Source organism: Thunnus maccoyii, chromosome 3 (assembly GCF_910596095.1).
Source record: "Thunnus maccoyii chromosome 3, fThuMac1.1, whole genome shotgun sequence".
NCBI classification, from domain to species: Eukaryota; Metazoa; Chordata; class Actinopteri; order Scombriformes; family Scombridae; genus Thunnus; species Thunnus maccoyii.
Window position 1 is genome coordinate 32,730,926 of NC_056535.1, and position 25,683 is coordinate 32,756,608.

The following is a 25,683-nucleotide window of genomic DNA, read 5'->3' on the forward strand; positions in this document are numbered from 1 at the left end:
TAAGGTTTTAATGGGTCATATGTAAGGCTTTGCTGGGTGGTTGCTATGTGGTTGCTAGGTAGTTTTTGGTTAATGCTGTCTTGGTTAGAATATAAGACATTACATTTGAAAAGTGAGGGTTGTATTATATTAAAGGACTACACATCCACAACAGCAGGTATTATTTTTGAATGGAGGGTAACACCGGCTCCTATAAAACATGTTGCATCATGGGATGTTTTTAGCTTTAATGTTGCTATGCTAGTCCGTTCATAGTGTGTCTTTAAGAGGTTATTAGCACTAAAAGTGTTTCGTTAGCCAAGTTTAAACTACGGGTTTCTTACGGTTTTGTGTAACGTGTTTTCCTGCCACGAGGGAAATAAATTCCACATGAGTCAAAACAAGTTAAAAGTGTCTCCTGATATTTTTACTGCAGAAACAACCCAGGGGATCGAATAATCTGATCTGTGCGGCAGATGAGTGTGTAGAGTATGACTGTGTTTCCATCCACATGTAGCACAAATTTTAACTGAAATTTCTGAAAATACATCAAAGAAAATGCGAATTGACGTGCGTTTCCATCCGCTACTGTTTTATGAATATTAAAAGTCAAAGCTGAAGTGATGGAAAACATCCTGGTGATGAAGAGCATGATGGACAAACAGCTGACATCACAGCTTCCTGGTTTTGGAAGCGTTTTGATAACAGCTCTATGTGTCAGTTATACAGACACGTATTGAACGTTGCTCAGAGGCGAAGAAGAGAGCTGACAGTGAAACACGTCTGCCGCCATGTTTCATCTCTCCAGCAGGGCAGACGCCTTCAGGGACATTTCAGTCACATGTTTCCTGTACATCATCATTTATTTGCTAAATCTGTTTCCATTGTCGCATTTTACTTTTATCGATACGTCAACTTTTCCACTCCATCCAAGCATAAAAACTCTTTTGTGTTATTTCAACTTTTTTCTAATTTCCACTCACGTTTTTTTTATGCACAAATTGAAAAAGTGCATAAAAGTCAATGGTAGATGCAAATTTGCCCCGGTTGGCGCGAAACAAAAGCAAACACACATCCGCGAGAGTTGAAAATGTTTCAACTTGAGCGAAAACTAGCACATATCCCGGAGCTTTATAATGTGCTCTGAAGACACTGAGGTGTTGCTAGGTGGTTATGACGGTGTTTCAAATAGTTAATCAGGTGTTAGAAATGGTTGCTAGGATGTTTAGGGTGGTTGCTAGGGTATTACTAGGTTTTAACTAAAGTGTTCAGGGCTGTTGCTAAGGTGTTTCTAAGTACCTGTGATTGTAGCGTTGAACGGTATAGCACGCTACAATCACTTACTAACTGCCAGCATAGCAACCTCTTGGCATCACCATAGCAACCATAATGTAGCTACTGCTTTGTAATCCCCACCAAGAGGACTTTAGCGACCACTTAGAAACACCTTAGCAAGTATGTAGCATTCTTGATTCCTTTACATACCAAGTGGAAGTTTGGAGTCTGTATTTCAACATGTTTACGTGCTGCATGTCCTAATACCATTCCCTATTAAAGTTTATTACGTTCCACTGCTTATCTGGGTTGTTCTATCAGTTAATGACTGCAGTAACTGAGCCTTCAGCTCCGGGGGACCAAAACAACAACAACAATAACAACAAAAAATAAAGAAAAAATGAAACAGAGTTAGCAGAGAAGAGAGGAGGACAACCAAAACAGAGTGACGGAGAGGCAGAGCTGGACAGAAATCAAAACAAAAAGAGAAAAGGGAACAAAAGAAAGACTGACAGATGGACGGACAGATGGATGGAGGGCACCTGTATTATCCTGCAGCTGTGTGAATGTGTGTGTGTGTGTGTTATGCTCAGCTGGATTACTGTTAACCTCAAACACACTCTGATGTTGTCATGGATTAGCTCCACAAACTAACTTCACACACACACACACGCTTTAACACACATGAACAAAAACACACACACAAAAAAGTAACACACGGAGTCATGTGGTCATTAAGGTGAGTATTAAAAGTCCTTTTAAAGTCACACACACACACACACACACACACACACACACACACACACACACACACACAGCTAGACTGCAGCAGGTCTCAGATGGAGGTAATAAATCTCTTGCTGTCTCTCTGGAGAGTTGCTCACCATAGGAGTCTCGTCTGCTCTGCGGCCGTCACACAGAGAGGAGGGAGGAAGGTTTTTGGGGGTCAGGTTTGGAGGACAATCAGAGGAAGTCTAGACGATGACATCACTCAACCCTAGCACTTCTCAGAGTGGGATTAAAGTCCACTCGGTGTTAAATTTACACTAATGCTGACCTCCAGTGGCACATGAGGAAGGATTGGGAATCATGTGAGATCACCAAAGTCTATGGATCATTAGAAATAGTAAAGGTTTAAGATGTCCTGCACTAACTTACCCCTTTTCAACCAAGACAGTTCAAGGGCCAGTTTGGAGCTGGTGTCTAATCTCAAACCAGTTCTTCACGTTTCGACAGCCAAAGAACTGGCTCTCGTTTTCGGAGATGTGAGAGAGAGACGGTCTTGCTTGAGTATACTTCAGTGTGATCATTCTGCCAGTAATGGCATACTTAACTGTTCATTTAGTGGGCAGTATGCAGTACATACAATAGAAACTCTTTCAGTGTTCATTTGGGCTCCTGACTGTTGTTTTAAGACACACTTGAAGAATTGTGAACCTTTCCTTTAACCTTTGTTTATGTCCTTGTATCTCTTCTTCTCTGCTGCTGGTATTACTTCACCATGAAGTTATAAAACAAGAATATAAACAAACAATATTTCCTGAATGAGAGGTTGTGAACGTCTCGCCCAGTTCCACATACAGTAGACATGAAAGGGAATTTCAGTCTGACTGCACCACAGTTTCATTCACTGGGTTTGTCTTTAGTGCCATAATGGAGGACAAAATGTATAATAAATATATTATGTTCCCAAATATCAGGATGACTTACAAGCAATAAGGAGGTAAAGATTGCCGGAGGCAGTGTCCATAATGTCCTCCCAAGAAAAACAACACAACGGGTCGTAACGTCAATCACCCCAAAAACAACCTGTAGTTACGTTTGAGTGACCGATCTATCATCGGCAGTATTTATGACCCGGAGCAGTGGAGCAGTTCAGATGACGTATATATTACAGTATGTGGACATTCAGTGGAGGAGCGGTGGATGGAGGCATCAACCCAACAGCAGAGACTGTTGATTGTTTCCTGTTTCCAACCACGAGTCGTTTTTTAAAAAGCGTAACTACGATCGTCCACTAACTTATATTTTATATGGTGTGTTCTGTGTGTTTTTTTTTTTTTTTGGGGGGGGGGGGGGGGGGGGGTGTTTGTTTTGTTTTGTTTTGTTTTTTTGCTTTGTACTGGTTGTTGTTGTGCTGTTGTATGTTTTTTATTGGGGACTACAGATGCAAACTAGCTTCAAGCTAACTCTGGTGCAGAGCATCTTCAATGTTTCAAACTGCACACTGTCCCTGTCAATAAATCAATCAATTACAACTTTAATCCCCTATGGTTATTATTGTTGCCATGACGATGAAGGTGGTCTAACTTTAAGGAAGTAGTAACTTAGACACCACATGTTTCTATAACCTTAACAAAGTGATCATTTTAACCCAAAACCATGATCTTTTCCTAAACCTAACCAGACCTTCATCACAGTGTTGTCACATCATAAAACATCATTATTTTTAAACAGTGACGTGTAACAGTTTTGGAAAATACAGACAAATGTTGTCCTGCTGATTACTGCCGACAGGGACACCAGATTATAAAACACTCCTGTGTGTCCATCTGGAGTCACATGTTCAAACAACCTAGTTGATTGTATTATTGGGAGGACTTGTTGTAGGTCCTGAACCTGCAGCCTCTCTCTGACCGGACGGATACACCAAACACCAGGTTGTCGCCACGGTGCCTGACCACAGCTGCAGATCAAGATGTCTTCCTCACCTTTGAACCTGCTCACATGCAAATCAGGTCGAGCTGAAGTTTTAGAAGAGAGAAAAGAAGCGACACGTGAGCACGCTGCATTAGAAACAACAGCAAAAACAGAAATTTTTATTGGTCACGTAAACAAAATCATACTTAAAAATCAGCATCATCGTTACACATAGAGCTCCTCGGTACAGGAACAAGGCGTCGGACCTTTACAGCGTCACACACTAATAACATGCAGATTCTTCGGCCTCCTGAAGCACACAAAGCAGCGTCTTTTAATCTATGAGTGGGGACCAAAACATAGGAGATGGGCCTGTTTCTCCAAATGATGACACACACACACACACACATATATATATATATAGGCTATATATCAATCTCTAAAGTGAGAATATGTATCTTCAATTCAGTTACAGAACATTTAAAACTTCCTAACATTCAACCTTATTTGATTTCAAATTAAATGCTTTTTAAGGGGACTGTTCATGTCGGTAATTCAGTTTATCCAAGCTCCTGAATTTTAAGGATTTGTATAAATTAATAAGCGTCACAAAGAAACACTGATGAGAATATGATATGGTGTGTTTTTAACAATATTTTGCAGTTATACATTGTACACATGTAACTGTGCTCTTTACAAAATACACCGTTGGTCGTTTCAGTCAGACTGTGATTGTTCTGTTATCCAGCAGGGAAACAGTGAAACATAACAAATAAAAATGAAAACACATAAATTAACCCATAAGTTGATCTGTACTCCTTGTGGCGCTGTCTGTTAAGATGTCAATGAGAGAAAATCGGTGCCACAGAGTTAAAAAACAACAACACACATTCAGCCATTTTTAAAACATGGCTACAACAAAAGTACAATCTCATCAGAGGATTCAGTCTGTGCTTCAAAATCTACATTTTGTTCTTATGATTTGATCGCAGAGGAAGTACAGAGAGGGCTTCTGAATCAAGCAATATTTAAGGCTCATTGTTTTACCAATCTTTACCCAAAAAAAAGCCTAATTTTTGCAAAAAGTGGATGATTTTTCCCCAGATTTCATGTCCACAGGTGACACATGAAGAGAAAAATGGGGAGAAATGGTGAATAAGCTGCTTGAGTTTACATTAAAGAAATAAATTGTAAAATATTCTGGACAGACGTGTTTTAAAATGAAAAAAAAAGAAAATAATAAGCCCAATATGTTACAATCCCATCTGCTTTCTAACAGTCTAGAGACCCTGGTTTTCACTTACATTAAAGGGATAAGTCACTTTTCTCAAGTAATATTACAATAGTTGTTATACTTTATATCAAATATCTGCAGATACACTGAGACCTGCACAAGCTTTCTTTGCTCATACTGTGTTTCCTCATAACAACTCTAATCTATTAACTATTTCCTGCAGCTGATAGTGTAACTACTGCACTTTAAAATAAAAGTGATGTATCCCTTAAATCCTCCTTAAACTTTCTTCTGTGCTAAATGTTACCTTCATTGTCATATATCGATTAAAAACGATTCACATCTTTGATTCACAAACAGACACACGACGTCTTTCTCAGGCCACGTAATATATATGTATATGTGTATATATATATATATATATATGTTTTTTTCATTCTTTTCATACATTTCATAGACTTTAATATTCAGTGTTTCATTCTGGTTTCTTAGAGCGATATTTCACCTGGACAGAGTCGTTTACTTTTTAACATTTTACATTTAAATTCATGCTGCTTCATGAACACGGAGGCATCTGTCACATTCTGGTTCCTGTTTTTTATTTATAAGGCTGAAAATGTTACAGTACTGCTAACAAACAGAGCACTCGGAGGCCTCGGTCCTGACAGAAATCCTCCTTAAATCCCTCCATCATCACTCTTCTAAAAGGTACTGTAGGTTCACTTTGTGTTATTGACCTTCATCATGACACAGGAGCTGCTGAGACCACACTGACACCCTGGATCATCAGTGAACGTTGGTTTAAATCAGAAATGCCAGATTTGTGATGATTTACTGCCAAATGTGTGTTTTAAAGTTTCATTTATTGCGAGGAATGACAGGAATTCTGCAGAAAGAGTGAAATAATCCTGGGAAGTATTAATTTTACAATCATGAGAAATGCATAAACCCTAATCCGGCTGTAATTTAGGGCTTTAATTAACAGTAATTGGTTGTGTCTGGGCGTGTTGTTGCAGTCCTCCTGGTCAATAAAGGTCATGAATCACTTGTGGTTCTTTAAAACGATGATGACGACAGTGTGTTTTAGCCTAAATCACCATTCCACCTGTGTGAAATATCGCTTTAACTATACATCTATTAACTCTGTACGTTGAAGACAGGATTAAAAAAAACAAACAAAAAAAACAGAGCAGGAATGTTTATACAATATTGTTTCCAAGGCGACTGCGCTGAAATCACGTGACCGTTTTCATGTGTGAACAGACAGATATTGTGATATTTGCGTGACACTGCTGCGATGGCGCGTCACCGCCTGCAGAACGGCATTGATTTTTTGTACATTCATTGAGTCTGAGTAAAATGCTACTGCTGTGTGTTACATTTGTGCATATTGTTTACTGTACATAAAGGGAAGCATCCAGCTCAGTCTGGGTGTTTTTCAGTGGGCGGTTTTGTTGAAGCTGAGTAAAAACAGGAGCGTGTTAAAGTGTTATTTTTCCTCTATTTTCCTTTTTTAGTGGCTGATAAAAAAAATCTGCTTATGTTAAGGTTACATTTTCACCAGCAGCTTGTTTTCACAGCGCTGGCAACCTTCTCTGTATATTTTCTGAAGCAGCAGGATGTGTAGTGATTAATGAGACCGAGCTCAGGGTCAAAACCCTGAACATTGCTGAAGTGTCCTTGAGTAAAGTACTGAATTCTAAGCAGCTGCGGGAACGCTGTGTTGTAACTGACCTCTGACCTTTAACCTGCATGTAGCATGAAGAAGCCAAAGGCAGAAGGAGACTTTTTTTTTTTTTCTCATTATTTGTTTTCAACTTGTGGAAAATAGAAATATACTGTAGATTGAATTGTGAGTTATAGCGCTGATGTATTCGCTTTTAACGTCATGTTCAGATGCAATTTGCCCATCCTGCATTCTTCGGAGCATGTATCAAATGTCAGTGTGTAATGTGTCGGTCGTGGCTCGTATTGATCAACCTACAGAGAACTATCAGCGACTCTGCAGATCTCCTTGGCTTTATGGAGGTTTACAGTGAGTTTCAGCTCATCGTTTTTGCTGTTTTCAGAGAAAAAGCTCTAAAAAGACTAGCTGGTGAACATAGTGGAGCATTTAGCAGCTAAAGAGACAGATATTTCCCTCAGGAGTTGATAGAGAGCAAAAACAGAAGCTAAAAGAGAGTGAATATTGGATTTACATTCACCAGGTGGACAGAAACACGACTCCAAATGTTGCTCCGTAACTGCTGGATGTGGAAATAAACAACTGTTTTCCTAACAAGTTCAACATTGAAAAAGTGATGAAATGTTGTCAGTGTTGTGTTCACTGCTTGTTTCTGCTGAAAACTAATGGACAGAACATCTGTTAATGCAGGTTAAATTAAAAAATATGCAAATGTGAGATGCAATTATGAGCTCATGAGAAGTGGAGGTTTTATATCAGGATGTGAAATCAGATCTGCAGCAGACTTTAAACAAATGACAACTATGGCAGAAAGTTTTGTGGTCTGCATCAGCACCTTTCCCTCCCAGATCTTAACATTAACAATATAATAATGCCTTCAAGTGACGTTATGTTTATGTTGGACAAAATCTGAAATATTCTGGTGTTGTAAAGGCAGATTCAGCCCTTATTTGCACTTGTAAAGTGGTTCCCAACAAGTTGTGAGATGAATCTGAGAGGTTGTTTTTAAAAACATACTGTATTCTTGCTACACAAATTATCTTTATTGCTCTGATTTTTCTCAAATTGCTACATTTTTTAGTGAAATAATGAATAGTTTTACCTCTTCAGGCCTCTAAACACAACTCAAATAAAACAATCTGAGAAGGGAACATTATTTTTTGCTTACAAATTATAAACATAAACTATCTGGGATGAAGGAGAACGAATAAACGCTGCTTTACCTTAAAAGGTAACAAACTATAAAAGGCTGGAAACCACTGCAGTAGCGGACGTACTTCTTAATTATACATGTGAACACAAAGTACAAAGCCTAAGTATGTGAACAATGACGTCTACGTCCTTTCTTACAAAGCCAGAATATCATGAACCTTTGCTCTCTTATTTAGGGATTCTTTGTATAAATGTTGGTCGCTCATAAATGAAACTAAATTACTAAAATCCCTTGTAGATGATGCTTTTTAGAGATGATGAACTTCAGGTGAACCTTTTTTTTATTCCAAAATCCGCTCAAACTACATTATTAACCTGCTTTGGGATTAAACAAATAAACAAAAATCTAAATCAGATGCTTAAGTTTTAATCATTAGCATAGCGAGGTTATTTCTTTGTCTTCGTGACTTCCTGCAGCCTCCGTTAAAGTTCTGACTACGCAGCAGCATTTTTATCTCCGGCCTGGTGTGAATTAAACTTCCACCTGCAGATGATTTGAGCTAAAAATGTATAATTTATTCCCATAAAGTCTCCTCAGGTCTTTACTTTTTCCCTCGTCGGGGATACATTCGGAGGTTTTTAAGAGTTATGACATTGTCTCCTCTGTCTTCTCCTCACAAGGACTTTCCATGACATCCGAGAGCTGCTCCACCAACGGTCCGTGATATAAATAGACTATTTCTATGGTAACAGAGTCATCTTGCTGCCGACAGAATAAAGATTGATTTTCTCGGTGTCTTTGGTCAAGGTGCTCATGTTCGGTCTTGACATTCAGACGCGTCACAGAAGAACAGAAACATGGTTTTGCTTTTTTTCAGGTGGTCGTATGTCCCTCCTCTGATCCATTCCTGTATTTATTTATTCTTTGTTGTTGATCCTGTCTGCTTTAGAAACTCTCTGCAAAAACTTTCTCCCACTCGCTTTCCTTTCTTTTCCCTCTCACCTTTTTCTCTCGCTGCTGTCTTTCTATACTGATACCAGTTACATATTCATAAGGTGAACAGTTCACCTTCACACTGACGCAGGAAATAAATGCAAGCACATCACATCATCAGTAACACACGACGCAGACCTTCAGGAGGAGATGTGTGTGTGTGATGGCTCAGAACAATCTCAACAAGCTCTTAAACTCATTAAAAGTTTAACATTTAGTTTAAATGGTCAGTTCATGCACAGTAATTTATTGCTGTAAGATTTCTGCCTCTTCCGCAATATAATGAAACATGTCTCTCTCTGTTTCTTTCATCCACAGACGTCGCTGTGAACAGTTTTAACTTTCTACTAATGATGAGCTGGATGAAAATATCACAATTAACAGTATTATCATGATAATCATCCAACTCTTCTGACATGCTGCTATATAGTAAATTCAGTTACTACATTACTACACCATGATCACCTTGGATTTAATCAAACCGAACAAACTGAACAGTGAAACGTGTATTTCTGTATCCTGCAAAAACACTACAAAACAAAAGCAGGTTATTTAAGGAGACGGTGAATTTAAAGCAGATTTCAGTCAACTCTCTCTTGTTCTTATTTATAACGGCTGTTAATAGAAGTGAAAGAAGCAAAAAATCCTGCACATTGTTGAGGACTTGTACTCATAAAGTAGCTGCACTTCAGCTGGTCGACCAGCTGATGTTAACATCACAAGTCATGACCCGAGTAGCTCAGCTTGATGGAGGAGGAGCAGCAGTCTGGTTCTCTGGTGCTGCTGTGTCTCTTTTTGACCAATAAAAAGATGTTTTCTCTTGTGGTGTGTGTGTGTGTGTGTGTGTGTGTGTGTGTGTGTGTGTGCTCACTGTGTTCATGGTGCCCTCTGAAAATGGTGATAATCACGGTAATGGCAGTAACGGAAACATTTCATTTTAACGGGCACATTTCTACTTTCTAATTTGGAAAGTGTCTCTTTAAAAACTGCTGACAGTTGATTATGGGGAGATTGTTTCTGGAAAGACAAGTTTTTATCTTTTAAAATGTTGTTTTTTATTGTTTTGAGCACCAGAAATAAAATTGTATTCACCTTCATTGTACTGGGCTACCAGAGGCAGATATCTCAACACCTTGGCAAATAAAACCAAAACTATCTGTAGGCTACATTATAACTCTAATAGCTGAAAATGTTTTTGTGTATTTTGTTTGAACCAACTCTTAAATCTTTACTTTATAAAGTCTTCTTTTTTCCACCTTTTCCTTTCACAATTGGTTTTGAAGATTTTTTTTTAATAGGATTTGTTCTTTAGCATGTTGCTAACATGCATAAATCACTGACATTAAATAATAGAGATGATGTTCTGATGCGTTTTTTTGTCGTATTTAGAGCATATAAAGTTGCCTCTGTGTTTGAAATGTGCAGTTTTTCTAGATTACATTTTCCAGACCCATTAGGGGAAAACAAGAAATAATTTAAAAAGTATAAATTGGGTCTATATGATCCAATGTTTAACAGAGAATATTCTGTGATGCTTGAACCCAGATATTGTATCTTACTTGACTCTCGTCAAACATTTACAGAGGTGCAGAGTTTTTCCACAAAAGCAATCTACAGTCTTTCTGCTTCTTCCTGACCTGATTCTATCCAAGAAGAACAATCATTCCCTCCTGTGTTGTTTCCCCCCACTAATGAGGACCTGCAGCCCTAATCTCTCAACACTCAACGACTCTCGACAAGAATCAGCGTTAGAGGACTTTTTCAAGCTCATTAAAACCTTTTAAGCTGAGTTGTGTCTGTTTATTCTTGTCTTTTAACTCCGGCCTCCTACAGGCGAGTGGGAAACCTGAATGTGTCATTCAAAGTATTTAACTTCATGCAGAGTCACTCCCCGTCTTCCCCCGCGAGCTGAAAATCCATCTCTTCAACAATCACCTCACGTCATCCAGGGACTCCGCTGCATCCTATCGACTCCCTCGCATCTTCTCTTCTCTTTAACTCACTTTACTTCACTCGCAGACAGAAACTCGTCTGCCTGATAACCTCTGATTTCTGTTCCTTTTCCCAAACATGTCTCTCCTAAATCACAGAGGGTTTGATCTTTCTACTCTTTACTTTTTGTTGTATGCCGTTGATCTACAAGTTGATTGATAGGAGTAGTGCTGCAACAATTAGTTGATTAATTGATTAGTTGATCGACAAAAATATAATCAGCAACTATTTTGATGATTGATAAGTCGTTTTGAGTTATTTTTCAAGAAAAAATGCCAAAATTCTCTGATTCTTCTGAAATGTGAATATTTTCTGGTTTCTTTTGTCCTCTATGACAGTAAACTGAATATCTTCGGGATGTGGACTGTTGATTGAGACAAAACAACTAATTGATTAATTGAGAAAATAGTCAATATTTAGTTGTTAGTTAGTTTCAGTCCTGATTATCTTAAAACTATCTTAAAACTTAATATCTGATAAAATCATGTCTCTCCATATAGGAATCTCTGAATGTGTCTGAATGGTTTTATTGTACTATTAAATGACAGATCTGGTTCTATATTTTACTACTGAAAACAAATCCCATTAAAAGACCAAAACCAACAATTAATTAATCCAACTAACAATTATTGTCTGTATATCTTATTCCTCTGTGCTGTAGAGCTCCGTTGTTGTCTATTGTCTATCTAAACTATTAAAAACACATCAAGGAGCCACACCGCCGCACTGGGTGACATGACATGTACGTCAAGTTCAATTTTTATTAACTTTGATCCACAAATTTGTGCCGTTGACCGATAGCAAGCTGTTTTGACATTGCTGACCTTTGAGAGGAGCCAGAGAGTCCAAAATAGAGGAAGTTATCGTGGCTTATTAGCTGTGTGTTGTCATTCAATGTTATTTAACCTCCTCTATCAGAGAAAAAACGGTTTCTGAAAAGACCAGACAGTCATGAGACAGGCATCAATGGCACAAATAAGTGCTAAGCTAACATACTTGCTAACTGACCATTAGCAAGTTGGTTAGTTAGTTTTCCCGCTTCAATAACTTTTTACTGAACAAAATGGAGTGTAATGGTGAACTAAACGCCAAGGGAAGTAAACATGACAGTTTAGAGAAAATACAGAGCTATTGTGACTAACTAGGCTAGCAAGTTAGCGGTTAGCTCACGAGCTACAGCAGTTCACCAACCAGCCCTGCAATAAATCACTATGTAGTGTGACCACAGCTTTACACATTCAAACATAAAGCTGATGTAGCGTTTAAGATCCATTATCTTTGATTAACAGTTTGACTCCTTCAGTCACACTCGAATTCATATTAATGTTTTTTTTTTTATTTCCTTTGTGATAAGGATATCTTGACACATACAAATACGATTAAATGATTATGTAACTGCTCGTTTTGCTATATACATCCCTCCTGTGGATATTTGACTGAGGAAAACCTGCAGTTGATTGAAACATTGCTAATAAAATTAAATGGAGCTTTGTTTCTCGTATGCAGGAACTCCTTGTATTGTAATTTAATTGATTTTTGTATCCAGCACCAATCCCACTGAAACCCTCTCACATGAATGCATGTGTTCCACTAAAAGCAGCCAGAGACGAGTGTTTTGCTCAAGGACACGTCAGCAGAGACTGTAGCAGGGATTGAACCTGTGACTGTGTCTAAAATCACCAGTTTAACCTGCTGCAACAGAGATTATAAAACAGTTCTGATCAATAAGAAGCACTTTTGTTCCTTAGTATGTTTTTAGTACTTTTAAAGGACAGAACTATCGTCAGTTGTTTTTATACATGATCACCAAGTAAATTAATTAATGATGAAATTGAATTATTTCATAATATCCAGCAGAACATTTTGGGAAGCTTTGTGCGCTAGTTTTCTTTTTAAAAATCAGTTTTCATTAACATCATTAACAGTTAGCATTTTATCTGTTGTATGTATGCTAGAGCTGCAGCGGTTAGTAGATTGATTAGTCAATAGACAGAAAATGTGTATTAATTGTCAACTCACTGGATAGTTCATTTATTGTTTTCGTCATTTATCAAGCAAAAATGTTAAATATTTGCCAGCTTCTTGTATGGGAGGTTTTCTTTGTTATATTGGATAGTATTTTTTGACTGTTCTTGAACACAACAAGCACTTTGAATACATCACCTTGGGATGTTTGAAATTATAATTGTTTAGTTTCACAATTTTCTAACACTTTGACAAAATGATTAATTGAGAAAATCATCTGCAGATTAATTGTACATCATTGTTAGCTGCAGCGCTAATATCTACTAACCATTAAACGCTAATGTTTTTCTATCAGCTGTTATTTGATTAGTATGAATGTTCAGTATTGAAGCTAAATTCTTCAGCTGCTCATATTGCTCAACTTCTTATGACCAAGTTGTGTTTTGTTTGTTTTGATCAAGCTGTTGTTAAATTGCTGCTGAGGTTACTAAGCTGCTAACAGAAAGAAATCCGGCCAACTGTGACGAGGTTTTCCAATTTTTCATACCTGCGTTACGTTTTTGGTTTCTGAGCATTAGCTTTGCTGGTCCTCTACATCCGACATGTCTACATGTAATATTTACAGTTTATTTGTACTGTGAATTAAAAACGTGGTACATATTTTCATACACAACTTTTGATTTGTGTGCCAGTTTATGTGTATAAAGTAAGACTTTAGATGTCCTCACAAGTACTGTACATAGCCACAGACTTGTGGGGACGATTGACTTATGGGGACATTTTTAATATGCCAGTGTATTAAACTAGACTCGAGGTGTCCTCACAAGTATGTAGCCCCAAACTGACTTGTAAGGATGACATTAGTTTAGTAAGTCAGTGTATGTGTATAAAGTTAGACTTGAGATGTCCTCACAAGTACTGTACATAGCCACAGACTTGTGAGGACAAGTGACTTATGGGGACTTTTTTTTAATATGCCAGTGTATTAAACTAAACTCAAGGTGTCCTCACAAGTATGTAGCCCCAAACTGACTTGCGAGGAGGACATTAGTTTAGTAAGTCAGTGTATGTGTATAAAGTTAGACTCTAAATGTCCAAGTACTGTATATAGCCACAGACTTGTGAGGACGAGTGACTTATAGGGAAATTTTTTTAGTATGCCAGTACTGTATGTTTATTAAACTAGGCTCAAGATGTCCTGACAAGCTACAACCTGGGTCTGGTTTCACAAAGATAGATTTTGACTAGATTTAGACTAAACTAATAGACTTCAGATAGTAATTCATCCGTTGCACAAAGCCTTGAGTTCTTGGTAAATTGAGACTAAAGAAACTTTAGCTAACCGAGCAACCATGTCGATCGGTTCAGCTTTGTTCACAGCAGCAGGAAATGTTTCCCATCTAGAAGAATTAAACTTAAAAAAATTAAGTCAGGCTTTAAAAAAAAAAGTACAGACCAGTCTGAAATATCTTTGTGAAACCAGCCCCTGACTTATGAGGACAATGTGAATTATGGGGACATTTGTGTGTGTGTGTAGCTACATTTCCCTTGGCTAATTGGCTCACTATACAGACCTTAATACATTAGTATAATAATATTTACGTATACACAATTTACAGTGTTTGTGTTTACTCATTAAGGCATATTGTATCCTTACATGACATAAATAATATCTGTTTACATATAATACAAATAAGTAGGCGCTGTGTCATTAAAGGTTCATTCCAGTCAAAACCAGCTTCTTCTCCAGACTTAAGAGCTGCAGTCGGATAGAAAAAAAGACTCAGAAGACACCTTGATGTTTGTTATTTTATGCCCAGTTCTGAATTAGTTTTTTATGGATTTTAGGGAATATCTGGTTATAATAATTGCTCAGGCTGTAAAGGTTAATTTCATCTTTCAATTAAATAAAACCAGGAAGTCACTGAAGCTTTTAACACCAGCAACTAGCATGTAGCATGGGCTACATGTGTTATGATCCACTAAACACTCAGAAGCTTTAAATGTTGTATAAATATCATCATTCATATGTATTTTCAAGTTTGGGAGCAGGAGCTGCTGATAGTGGATATTTACTTGCATCATGATACAAAGATCCACTCTCTTATACTGTGGAAAGTGATGCAAGCAGAAAATGCTGATTAATAATCATGACGCAACAGTTTTAGGGTGATGCAGCATGAGACACTGGATATGTGACGTGTTAAAGCAACATTTCGTGATGGTATTTATAGACCTTCAGCCACCAGCAGTGAAAACGTTAATTAACTCTGTTGGGAGAGAAACTGTTTGATGAGTTGACTTTCACGCCTTCACTTCACAGATTTTCTTTTCAAGTTTTGTCCCTTGCAGAATCACACGTCTGTTCCAGCTGTCTGAGATCACCTTCAAACACGTGTAATTCCAAATAAATTACTCTGTTCTGATGCTCGAAAATCAATTTACCCCGGTAGAGACATTCCAGTGATGGAAACACAGTCACTTTTTACTTTCTAGTTTCCACTGTGATAAAATTGATTTGCGACGAAGACGCAGTGACAAAATTGTTCTCATCCCTTATGGCGGTCGGTGAGGGATAAAACACAAAGGCTTACAAAACAACGTCAAGTAGAGGACAAAAATTATTACTGAGTAACAACATCAAATCAGGTAAGAGAGTAGAAGGGCTCTTGGACAGCTGATGCAATGCTTTCTGGGTAATGTGTGTCACGCTCTCAACAGTGACTCATTTCACTTCTGTACCTCTCCGTCTCCCTCCTCTTATCATTCCCTCCTACCTCTCTCGACTACATATCTTATTGCACTGTCTTAGAAATGGTGTCTATTATCATATCGCCTTTGTCCTTGTTACTGAATTAAAGCTGATTCTGCTTTTGTATTCACAGCAGGTCATTTCAGAGAAGACAACCAGTGTTTTTAAATGTCAAATATTAAAGCTGCATTAAGCAAATTTTTCACCTTAAGGGGACATAAAGACTCCAAAAACAACTTAGCAACTTTCCCGCTAGATTTAGTGACTTTTTAGGCCACTTCTGCAGCTTTATTTGCAAAAAAAAAACAGAGCCTATTGACAAATCTAGCAATTTCATGGTCATAAATTTGTTACTTTCTCTTTAAAGGGACTTGTCAGTACTGCTCGGTGAATGTGAAGAGGAATATTGCTCACTGTGACAGTGCAGTATGTTCAGTCGACCACACAGTGAACATCTGTATTTGTTTTTATACAGTGTATTTATAGTTACATAGACCAACTGATTCTGGGTTTTTGAGGCTGATATGAATATCAATATTTAACTACTTAAATATATTGGGTGATATGTTCTTGTTTCTTTACATTAACACATAATGTTTTGTACCAGCCGATTCATCCATCTTTCTCTGGTTACTAGTCACGCATTTGCTTCAGGTGATTATTAGGGCCACTGTTAGGAGACAAAAAAGGGAGATTTCAAGATTAAAGTGAGAATATTATGAGAAAAACTTAAATTAAGTCATAATTTTACAAGAAAAAGTCAGAACATTTTGAAAAGAAAGTAATAATTTCTCAAGATTGTCATATTATTGCGAGAACAAGTTTTAATATCTCAAGAAAGAAAAGTAATAAAACTTCAAGATTAAAGTCATAATATTAGGGGGAAAAGTCATGATATAATGAAAACATATCCAGCTTTAATCAACACCTCTAGATGGTTTCATACGGAGAAGTTGATTAGAGCTGTGAGCCGTACAGTCTGTGTGCAGCTAAAGAACCAAAACAAGATACTAAAAGCAACTAAAGTAGTAGAGCTGCAGAGTTTCATGTTGTTTTTTTACATTACACACAGTCATTGTACTAAATCAAAAAAATACAGCTTAATGCAGGTTTAAATTGAACGTCCTTTGTTTCCTGCTGGTTGCTGAAGGCGGCTGGTGAATGGTTTTAAGGTTGTTTCATGCTGTATCTTCTACACTGTTGCGTCTGCTTATTGCTGATGCTGGTGGTGAAAGTCAATGTCACACCAGAGTGAAATATTACTCTCAAAAAAAAAAAAAAGTTGCCTCTGTTTATGTGTGTGAGAGCTAACATCACACTTTCCATCACACTTTATCTAGACAGTCCAATAATGACACTCCGTTTTCTATCCAATGACTGCAATATCAACTAGATTTCCAATGATACTCGCAGCAGCATGAAAAGTCAGATATTTAACGTCTGTGTTAAGGTTAATCTTGTGATTATGGTTTGTAATATGGCTAGGTTTAAAAGTTGAACACCTTTTGTTCACCTGATAGTTGAGTATCAACACTGGACTTCATAAATTAAGTGTTAATCTTTGCTTTCTGCGGTGCAATCCACCTCCAGAGCTGGAGGACACAATGTGCTTTTCATTGTAAAACTCAGTCTCTGATTAACGTACTACGATTGAATACTGGAACTCTAATCTTTGATATACAACTATTCATCTCCAAATGTGCTCTTATCCACACTGCCATAGGCTTACCTCACATCTTCTACCGGATCAAGCCCTCTTTTGTTAAGTCACACATCCTTTGTGATTGGTCAGAATAAATATGGTTTACCTTCATCCCAAAATTCTGGGTTAAATCTTGGTCGCTCCAGCGGAGAGCCTTGTGCTCAAGATGTGCTTCTCCTGTCAGCACAAATGGTGACCTGCACCATTCTGCATCCCCATTTGTATTCAGCTCACCTCAGAGGAAGGCAAAACAGTTGCAGAGTGAAAGTAAAGGACAGCTAGTTGACTCCATGTGCAGCAGCTGAGGAAGAAGAAGATGACGAAGCAGCAGGAGGATGCCTGCTTGGTCCTGGTTCTGATTTGGAGTCCCGCCTAGACCCTGGCTGTACGTTATTCCGCGTGTCTGCACGTTCTACCAAAAACTCCTCACCCCCGTCCCCGCCCTCACCTCCCACTGCCTCTCCAGTCGCCAGCTGCTTCATCCTCAAGTTGATGGAGCCGTAAGTCCTCTTGGGACGTACAAACGCCGCCCTGCGCCGATACATTTCTCCCCGACAGATGGACACCATGAGCAGCACAGACAGAAACATCCCACCCAGAGTCAGCAAGCCCAGGCCTGCGATGATGCACTTGTCCAGGTGGGAGCCCAGCTGGGCGTAGTACATCTCCAGCTTCTCCATCTGGCGGGCCGACACGGAGTCCGGGTCAACTTTGGCCTCTCTGGGGATGGTGTAGGCGATGACCACCAGGACGATCCCGCTCACCAGGAACACCAGAGCGAAGATGAAGCCATAATCTGCCGAGTGGTCGTCAGCAGGGTTGAACTCGGTGAAGTCCTGGCCGTCCTCCTGGCCTCCTCCTCCTCCTCCTCCTCCTCCTTCCTCCTCATCGTACGACCGCGGGGAGAGCTCCTGATGCTGCTGCTGGGAAGAAAGTAAAAGAAAGAAAGAAAGAAAGAAAGAAAGCAGCAGTAGACAAAGAGCAAAAAGTAAAAGAAGGCAAAGAGGAAGATAAAACAGAATGAAAAGAGAGCAACACATGAGCCAGAATAAAAACAATATTCATGGAGAATTTAAAGAGAAAAACAAAATAAGAACAAACACAAAAAGATGAAGAAAACGTGAAACCTGCAGTCTTTCATTGTCAACATCTGAGTCACGTTTTAAATAATGTAAGTAAGTAAACATCAGGCCGGCACTCTGGCTGCCACGAACACATAAAAAAACATGCAATTCAACCTCTTTTGAAAAAGATTTCTTTGTTAACAGTATTTTTGGGATCATTTATGACAAAAAACAACTTCAATTTATAAGTTAAACATGACAATTTGAGAAGGAAAAGGCGTACCAGAGGTTCATTTAATATCTGGCATCATTTTGATAACCTAACATTAAAGACTAATGTCTTTATATTATGTATATTATGTTGTTACGCTGCTAATGTTTTTGTCACAGGTATTGCCTTTTTTCAGAGCAGTTAATCTCTCATTGTGTAACCACACTCTTCAACGGCCTCTTTTGACACGTACTGACATCACTGTGTAACCTGTCATGTGTCCTCTTTGGTTGTAAAGTCTTCAATCGATGGGGTTTGAGAGCTCGGGAGCAGTCCGGCTCTGTCCTGTTTATCCTGCCCAGCAGGCTTTGTTTAACTTTGGATTCAGTGTAAACTAATGTTTAGGATTTTGGACTGAGAGATGTGTTTGTTTTTTTTTAATTTGCAGCCAAGTTTTCTTAGTTTGTGATTATGGTAACTCTTGTAATGATGGTTTTTGTTATGTTAGTGTATGAAGAGGTAAAGCAGCCTCTGTAAGTGTTGACAGCAGCAGAAAATATCTCTCGCAATTATTAAAAAAATCTCTTTGCAGCGAAGCAGTACGAGCTGCTTTTGTTTGTTCTGTTATTTTGATAATGTAGAAACCCTGAATAGATATGTGGATACATCTCGTCTGTGTTTCTGATTCATGAGTCTAAATTTTTTGTATTATATTCATGCCCTGTAGCCTCACCAAACCAAATAATATGGGAAAAAGCAATAAAAAGTTGGTCACAATAAAAAAATGTGACATTTCTGTAATGTACTGCGGCCAAGCATAAATTACCATTAGCCCCGTCCATTAAACGTGTTATTATGGCTCAACGCAATAATAATGTAGGTAATAATTAATTATGAAGCACTCAGGAGGCATTTAGTGTTGCGTCTCTTGTTTTCTGTTTGGACACCCACAGGCAATGAACTGAATGTTGACTGGAGCTATTTTCCATATAAAAAAATTAATGCAATGATATTTAATTATTCCGGGAAGATAGCAGACATCTGTTGGATCACAAAAATACCTCTGAAGACACAACTCGCTGCTGGATAACAGGTAAAAATAAGAACATTAGCTTTAGCAAATAGCGTTATGTGACCAAATCACAGAGTAACATACGGGCTGCTGAGGGCCGCCCTACTCTGCCTCTGATTGGCTGGTGTTAATTGCCTTCATTGGTTAGGTTACTATCAGGGTCAGAGCCAATCGGAGGCAGATTCGGGATTAGATTAGTCTTCGCAGAATACAGGTGGGGAAAAAAAAACTTGCGCTGAGGTCACAAATAAATGGCGCTGACGGACAACTTTGCGATCAAATGACCAAACAGACTACCAGAGTGAAACTAACTTCTGCCACCGACCTTGCTGTTGCCTGAAGTTGAAGGAGGACAGCTCGTCACTCCTGCTTGCTGCTGCTGCTGGTTTTGCTCCTCGTCCTGCTGGTAGGAGGCGTTCTCAAAGCCCCGGGCGGCGCTCCCCGCTGTGGCCGCTGTCCAGGGCGCTGTGACCGGCGTCGGAGAAACGCCTCTACCGCCCCGCAGCTCCCGGAGCTCTACGGCGTTGAAAGAGGACTCCATCGAAATCTGTTGGATGTGCTCATGTCTTCACAACCCCTCCACTCGGCATTATTCTCACTAAAAAAAGAATTTATTTAAAATTTATTATTAAAAAATATGGATATATGATCAGTCAATCAGAGGCCCTCCGGCAAGAAAGCTGAACTTTTCACTTTCATAGTTTACATAAACATGTTTGTTGTTTTTCACAAATCAAATATCAGTAGGGGAGACCAGGGACAGTTGTAACACTTTTTACAATTTTCCCAGTAAATCAAAATCCATTTACACTGGAATAGTCCATTTGATATGTTATAAACTTCAAACGTGTCAGCTACTGAAATAATGTATTTAAATGGTTTTATGAAATATGTACAGCTTGCAAAATTGATTTAAATACAGTTGGTACACCAAGGACCAAGGACAGTTGTAACACATGGCAGGGACGGTTGTAACATGTCTAAAATATATAAAATGAATCAATCAAATACTCAAAATGAAAAAGTTATTAATATAAAAGTTAAAAATTGGTTGAATACTTAATAAATCTACATATAGCCTAGGCTTTCTCTAGCTTTATATGTAGCTTACCACCTTTGGGCTCAACCCATAATACAAATCAGCTGCCTCTGTCAGGTAGTTTCTCAGACGGATTTCATGCTCTGTGGAGAAAACCTTCTTGGGGGTCCAGTACCCTAATCTGGGAAGTGATTTGGATCCCTGGCACTCCAGGCTCTGCCTCTTCTTGTGAAAACGGTACAGGGTCACATGGCAAATGCCATATGATTTGGCCACTGCTGTGACTGATTTGCCCTGTTTTATTTCATCTGAAGCCGTCCCCAGCAAAGGAAGTGGGACTCCCCTGTCTGTCTTCCTCTTGATATTCGGCACGCTGTAAGCAAACAATGTTTCCACGGACTATTATGCAACTGATTATCATTATCATAGATTATTTATCTAGCTAGCTAACTAGCTAGCTAGTTAGTTAGTTTATGTAGGCCTTGAGGTTTTTAAAATATTTGAAATTTGGTTCAGGGACAGTTGTAACAAGGTGTTACAACCGTCCCAGTATCACCAGTTATGTTTTCACCTCAACTGAATTATCTTGACTGCTAGTTTGACACATGTTAGCCAATTCTACTTTTAGCTTACAAAACAGTGTTTCTAATAATACATGTTTGGATTACTAGACATTTGATCTCAGGACAGTATCCAAAAAATAAATTTGATAGAAAAGTTAAATTTTTACCTCAAAAAACACACTTTTGCTGGTAACTTTTTCTGTGAGTTTCATATGTGGCTCCTTTTTTGTAAGCAGGAAGACAATCTGAGCATGTGCAGAGTGAGTGTAATCACTGTAGCTTGTTTCTGGAGATATTCAAGGTGTTACAACCGTCCCTGGTCTCCCCTAGATATTAAATCTATTACATCTGTAGTCTTGTAGTGCGAAACATTTTCATTTATGAGTAATTTTAGCCAAATTTGTATTAATATAAGTTGCTCTAATTCTGTTGTTCCTCACTTACTAATGAGAAAAATAACCGTTGCTGTTGGATACAGTCCTAAAAGAAACAGTTTCATCTGCCAATTATCTTCTTAAATTAATTAATAGAAATAAAAAACTAAATATTGGAAAAATACAAGCCTGTGTTTTCACCACGCCTGTGAAATGGTGGCCCTGCAGTAAAAAACTGAACACTTAGTTGAATCTAATTGCTGAACGCTGGCTTTTAACAATTTAAAACGAAAATCTAGCTCACAGTAATCCTGTAGGGACATATAGGCAGATCAATAGTGGGTAATTTCATGGTATATTTAGAGTATCATTCTTACATTATTCATATTCTGGGCATTAAATCTACACATTAGTGACCTGTAGCCTTATTTTATAGTTAAATACCCTTATATGGTCTATTACTTATGGGGGACGTTCCATCCTTTTATTATAGGATTTTCTATCCCGACAAAATAACCTCCTAAATTGTCCAAAATCAAGCAATTCTGCAGCAGAAAAGCCTGTTTCCCCAGAGAACCGGCCAGACCAGCAGGCTATTAATCCATCACACACACACACACACACACACACACACACACACACACACTGACAAATCATCTGAATCACAGTCATCTCACCTTGGTAGTTATTTATTTCCATTTTTTTCCTCCTCTCAGCGCTATTGTCTCCGTCACTCCCTGTTGAGCCCAAATGGAGAGTTAAAATCAGATCCTAAATAGTCTGTAACACCACCTCACCTCCCCTCACGCGCGCGCGCACACACACACACACACACACACACACGTTTACTTAGGTCACTTTTGGTGACATTACATAGACTTCATTTCCTGCAGACTTACCCTTACCTTATAACTACTGACCCAAAAATCAGCTTTTTCCCAACTGGGGACACGTCTTTTGTCCCCATTTGGACAAACCATCTTCATTTAACTCTTATTTAGCCTTTAGTCTGCAATTTGTCTGCAAAAGTAGCCTATGACACACACACACACACTACACACTGGACAGGTGTAGAAAGGGCAAGGTGCGTAAAAACGAAGATAACAGTGAGACAACTGTGACATATCGGTTCCACCTGGTATAAAAACCTGCATTCATTTATTTATTTTTTAATGTCCCCAGTTATTCTACAGAGAATAAACTCACAGTCTGTGTGGTTTAAGCTAGATAGATAGATAGATAGATAGATAGATAGATAGATAGATAGATAGATAGATGTCACAGCACCAACAAACAACAACAGAGCACCTCCACATGATTACAGACCTATACACATCATGCCACCAATGTTAGCTGTAGTCTACATTACAAGGCCATATATACTATCCTCTTTACACAAATTGTCTTTCACATATCATTTCCCAAGCCTGAGGTACAATTCCCCCCTTTAAAATCTGCCTTTTCCCCTTTAAATTCTGCATTTCTACTCCCCATAAAACACCACAATTTACTGTTTCCACAGCCGGTTGCTCCAGGCTAAAGTAGCCCACTGACACAGTTACCATTTATCATCACATCCACAGCCCTGGTGGCCCCGCTGGGAGCCTGAGTGCCCATGAGCAAGGTGTCATTCACACTCTGATGTGCACAGCGCTGTGCATCACCGTGACCTTAGGATGCGCCAAACTGCCAAAACCTGGACCACTACACTCCTTCTGTGTGTGTGTGTGTGTGTGTGTGTGTGTGTGTGTGTGTGTAGGAGAGAGATAATATCAGGATGAGCCGGAGCAGATAAGCGCCACACCGACAGACACGTTATTCATTATCCCGACCTGACTGCAGATAACGCGGGATAAAAGAGGAGGCAGAGTCCGAGTCAAAGATGATCTTATTCAGATGGGGGGAAGAAAAAATATGCAACCCAGCGACATAAGTGCCGATTCCTCCGGAGGGAAAACACCGGGGATGGATTCAGTGATTCCGTATCCAAGCAGGCAGCATCCACCCCGCGCTGAATCCCGAATAAACACCGCCGATAGCATCGATCATCTGCGGGGACACCGATGAAGGGACGCGGAGAGTCGGCCGGGGAGAAGCGATCGGGATGACAGCGGGGGTCTTACCTGCTGCTGATGCCGCGACCAGGCGGTGATCAGACGGCTGTGGACATCCGGAGAGATGGATGCTGCTGGATGATGTGAGAGGAGGAGGCAGAGAGAGAGAGAGAGAGAGAGAGAGAGAGAGGGAGAGAGAGAGGAGAGGGGAGAGAGGGACCGGGGTGAAACTGACCATGCGCAAAACCTGCCCGTGGTTTCCTCTGCTGGTGTCTGTGGAGCTGGTGGCGTTTTGTTTTTTTTTTGTTTTTTTTTACAGTCACAGAAACGATGAGACGTGGACAGAGCTGAGGTCACGTCTATAAATAAATAAATAAACTCTGCAGAGCAAAGTGTGCATAATAACCAATAATGGAATTAATCGATGAGAGGACTGAGAGTTGGGGGTAAAATGGGGGGAAGATGCCTTCAGGAGTCATTTTGATCTGAGGTATCTACAGATTTTGTAATTTACATAATCAAAAACATTTGTTTGTATTGATTTATATTTTACACTGAGTCAAATAGTATTTATTTGAAAGACCAAGTTCATTTAAAATGTCAATTTTAGGCTCTAAACAAGGAAAATAACAAATAGGTTTTCAATTTTGTTAACATTTCTACGTTTTGAAGACAGTCCTCTGGATAAATGATTGTAGATTGTAGTTATATTCTTCACTAATCATGTTTTTATCTGGATGCAAATTGTAGTTTACTTAGTAGTTAGCTTAGGTTTTGCTAAAAGCAAATAGGCCTAAGCTTTCATTAAAACATGATGTCATGTCTGAGTTTTTACAGAGATCTTGATAATTGTGTCTTTTATTCATTTTTACACATCAACAAAAAACAAACATAATATATATAATAGAGTAAAATATAAAAATATAACTGTACAGAATGCAGCAGCCAGAATACAAAACAAAAACCTCTTAATGTCTCTACGTCAGCTGCCAGTTTACTACAGATTCTACTTTAAAAACTCTTCATGGCTCTGGACTTTATTTCTGAATTACTGTTTTTTTACCAACCTGAACACAGTCTGACGTCCTCAGACAGGAACAAGACTAAAGCCTGAACTCAGACTTGCAGAATCAGCATCTTCTTTTAAGTCGCTCCTGAAAACACATTTCTTTAAAAAGGCTTTTTGAATAACCTCTTTTAAATATTTAATTTTATTTATTTATATATTTATTGCTTCTGAAAATGTATTTTTACCTTATTCGCTTATTGAGTTTGGGTAAATCTGTCTGTATGTGGTTGTGTTTGTTTTTTCTGTTGCTTTTTATTGTTATTATTAGATGTAAATAGAAACAACATCTGTCCAAAAATGTAAAAGGAAAATCCTGTGAACAGACACAGAGAGACAAAATGTCTCATTAGAATAAACACAACATCAACATTTGCTCTAAATTCCACATAGAAAATGGATTTAATGTCTTAATCTCCTCGCTGCAAAGATTGTCTCTGTTTCGGAGGATGATTTACTCCGTGGCGTTGTTCAAAGATTATAATCTCCACAGAGAAACCATACCTGTTACCATAGCAACCCATATCTAGTGCAGACTTGACTGTTTTTCAAATCAGTAATAATAAAAACATCAAATCTATCATTTACAATCTTTTTTTTTTTTTTTTTTTACACAAGTAAATGTCAGTTCTGTTTCTGTTGCTGATTTCTGCGACTGTTTCATCTGCTTGATCACAGCTTGTACATCTGCTGCTCTGAACACTCTGGTGGGTTTTTCTGAGGGGAAACATCCTCTGCTGCACAGCGGGTGATGAGCTCTGTGTTTACAGCAACATAAACAGCGGTTTGCCTGTAATAAATACAACAAGAGTAGTTTTTCAACGGTGCTTAACAATCAGTGTGATGGTCACAGCCGACAGTCTAAGTTAAT

At 38.7% G+C, this 25,683-nt stretch overlaps 1 protein-coding gene across 2 annotated transcripts; it reads right to left on the reverse strand.

Moving 5' to 3' along the window:
• Window positions 1–3,727: 3,727 nt before the first annotated feature.
• tmem74b (transmembrane protein 74B) lies at window positions 3,728–23,902 on the reverse strand. 2 transcript variants are annotated; one of them, XR_006095625.1, is made up of 5 exons: window positions 23,816–23,902; window positions 22,370–22,429; window positions 20,042–20,314; window positions 17,397–18,289; window positions 3,728–3,998 (listed from the first exon to the last, which is right to left on the reverse strand). XR_006095625.1 is itself a non-coding variant. In XM_042407712.1 (4 exons), the coding sequence occupies exons 3-4, from the start codon at window positions 20,255–20,257 to the stop codon at window positions 17,648–17,650; spliced, it is 858 nt and encodes a 285-aa protein (XP_042263646.1). In that variant the 5' UTR covers window positions 20,258–20,314; window positions 22,370–22,429; window positions 23,816–23,902; the 3' UTR covers window positions 15,522–17,647. The 2 variants fall into 2 exon arrangements, 1 of the variants encoding a protein (XP_042263646.1); XM_042407712.1 differs by lacking the exon at window positions 3,728–3,998 and having other exon boundaries at window positions 15,522–18,289.
• Window positions 23,903–25,683: the final 1,781 nt, after the last annotated feature.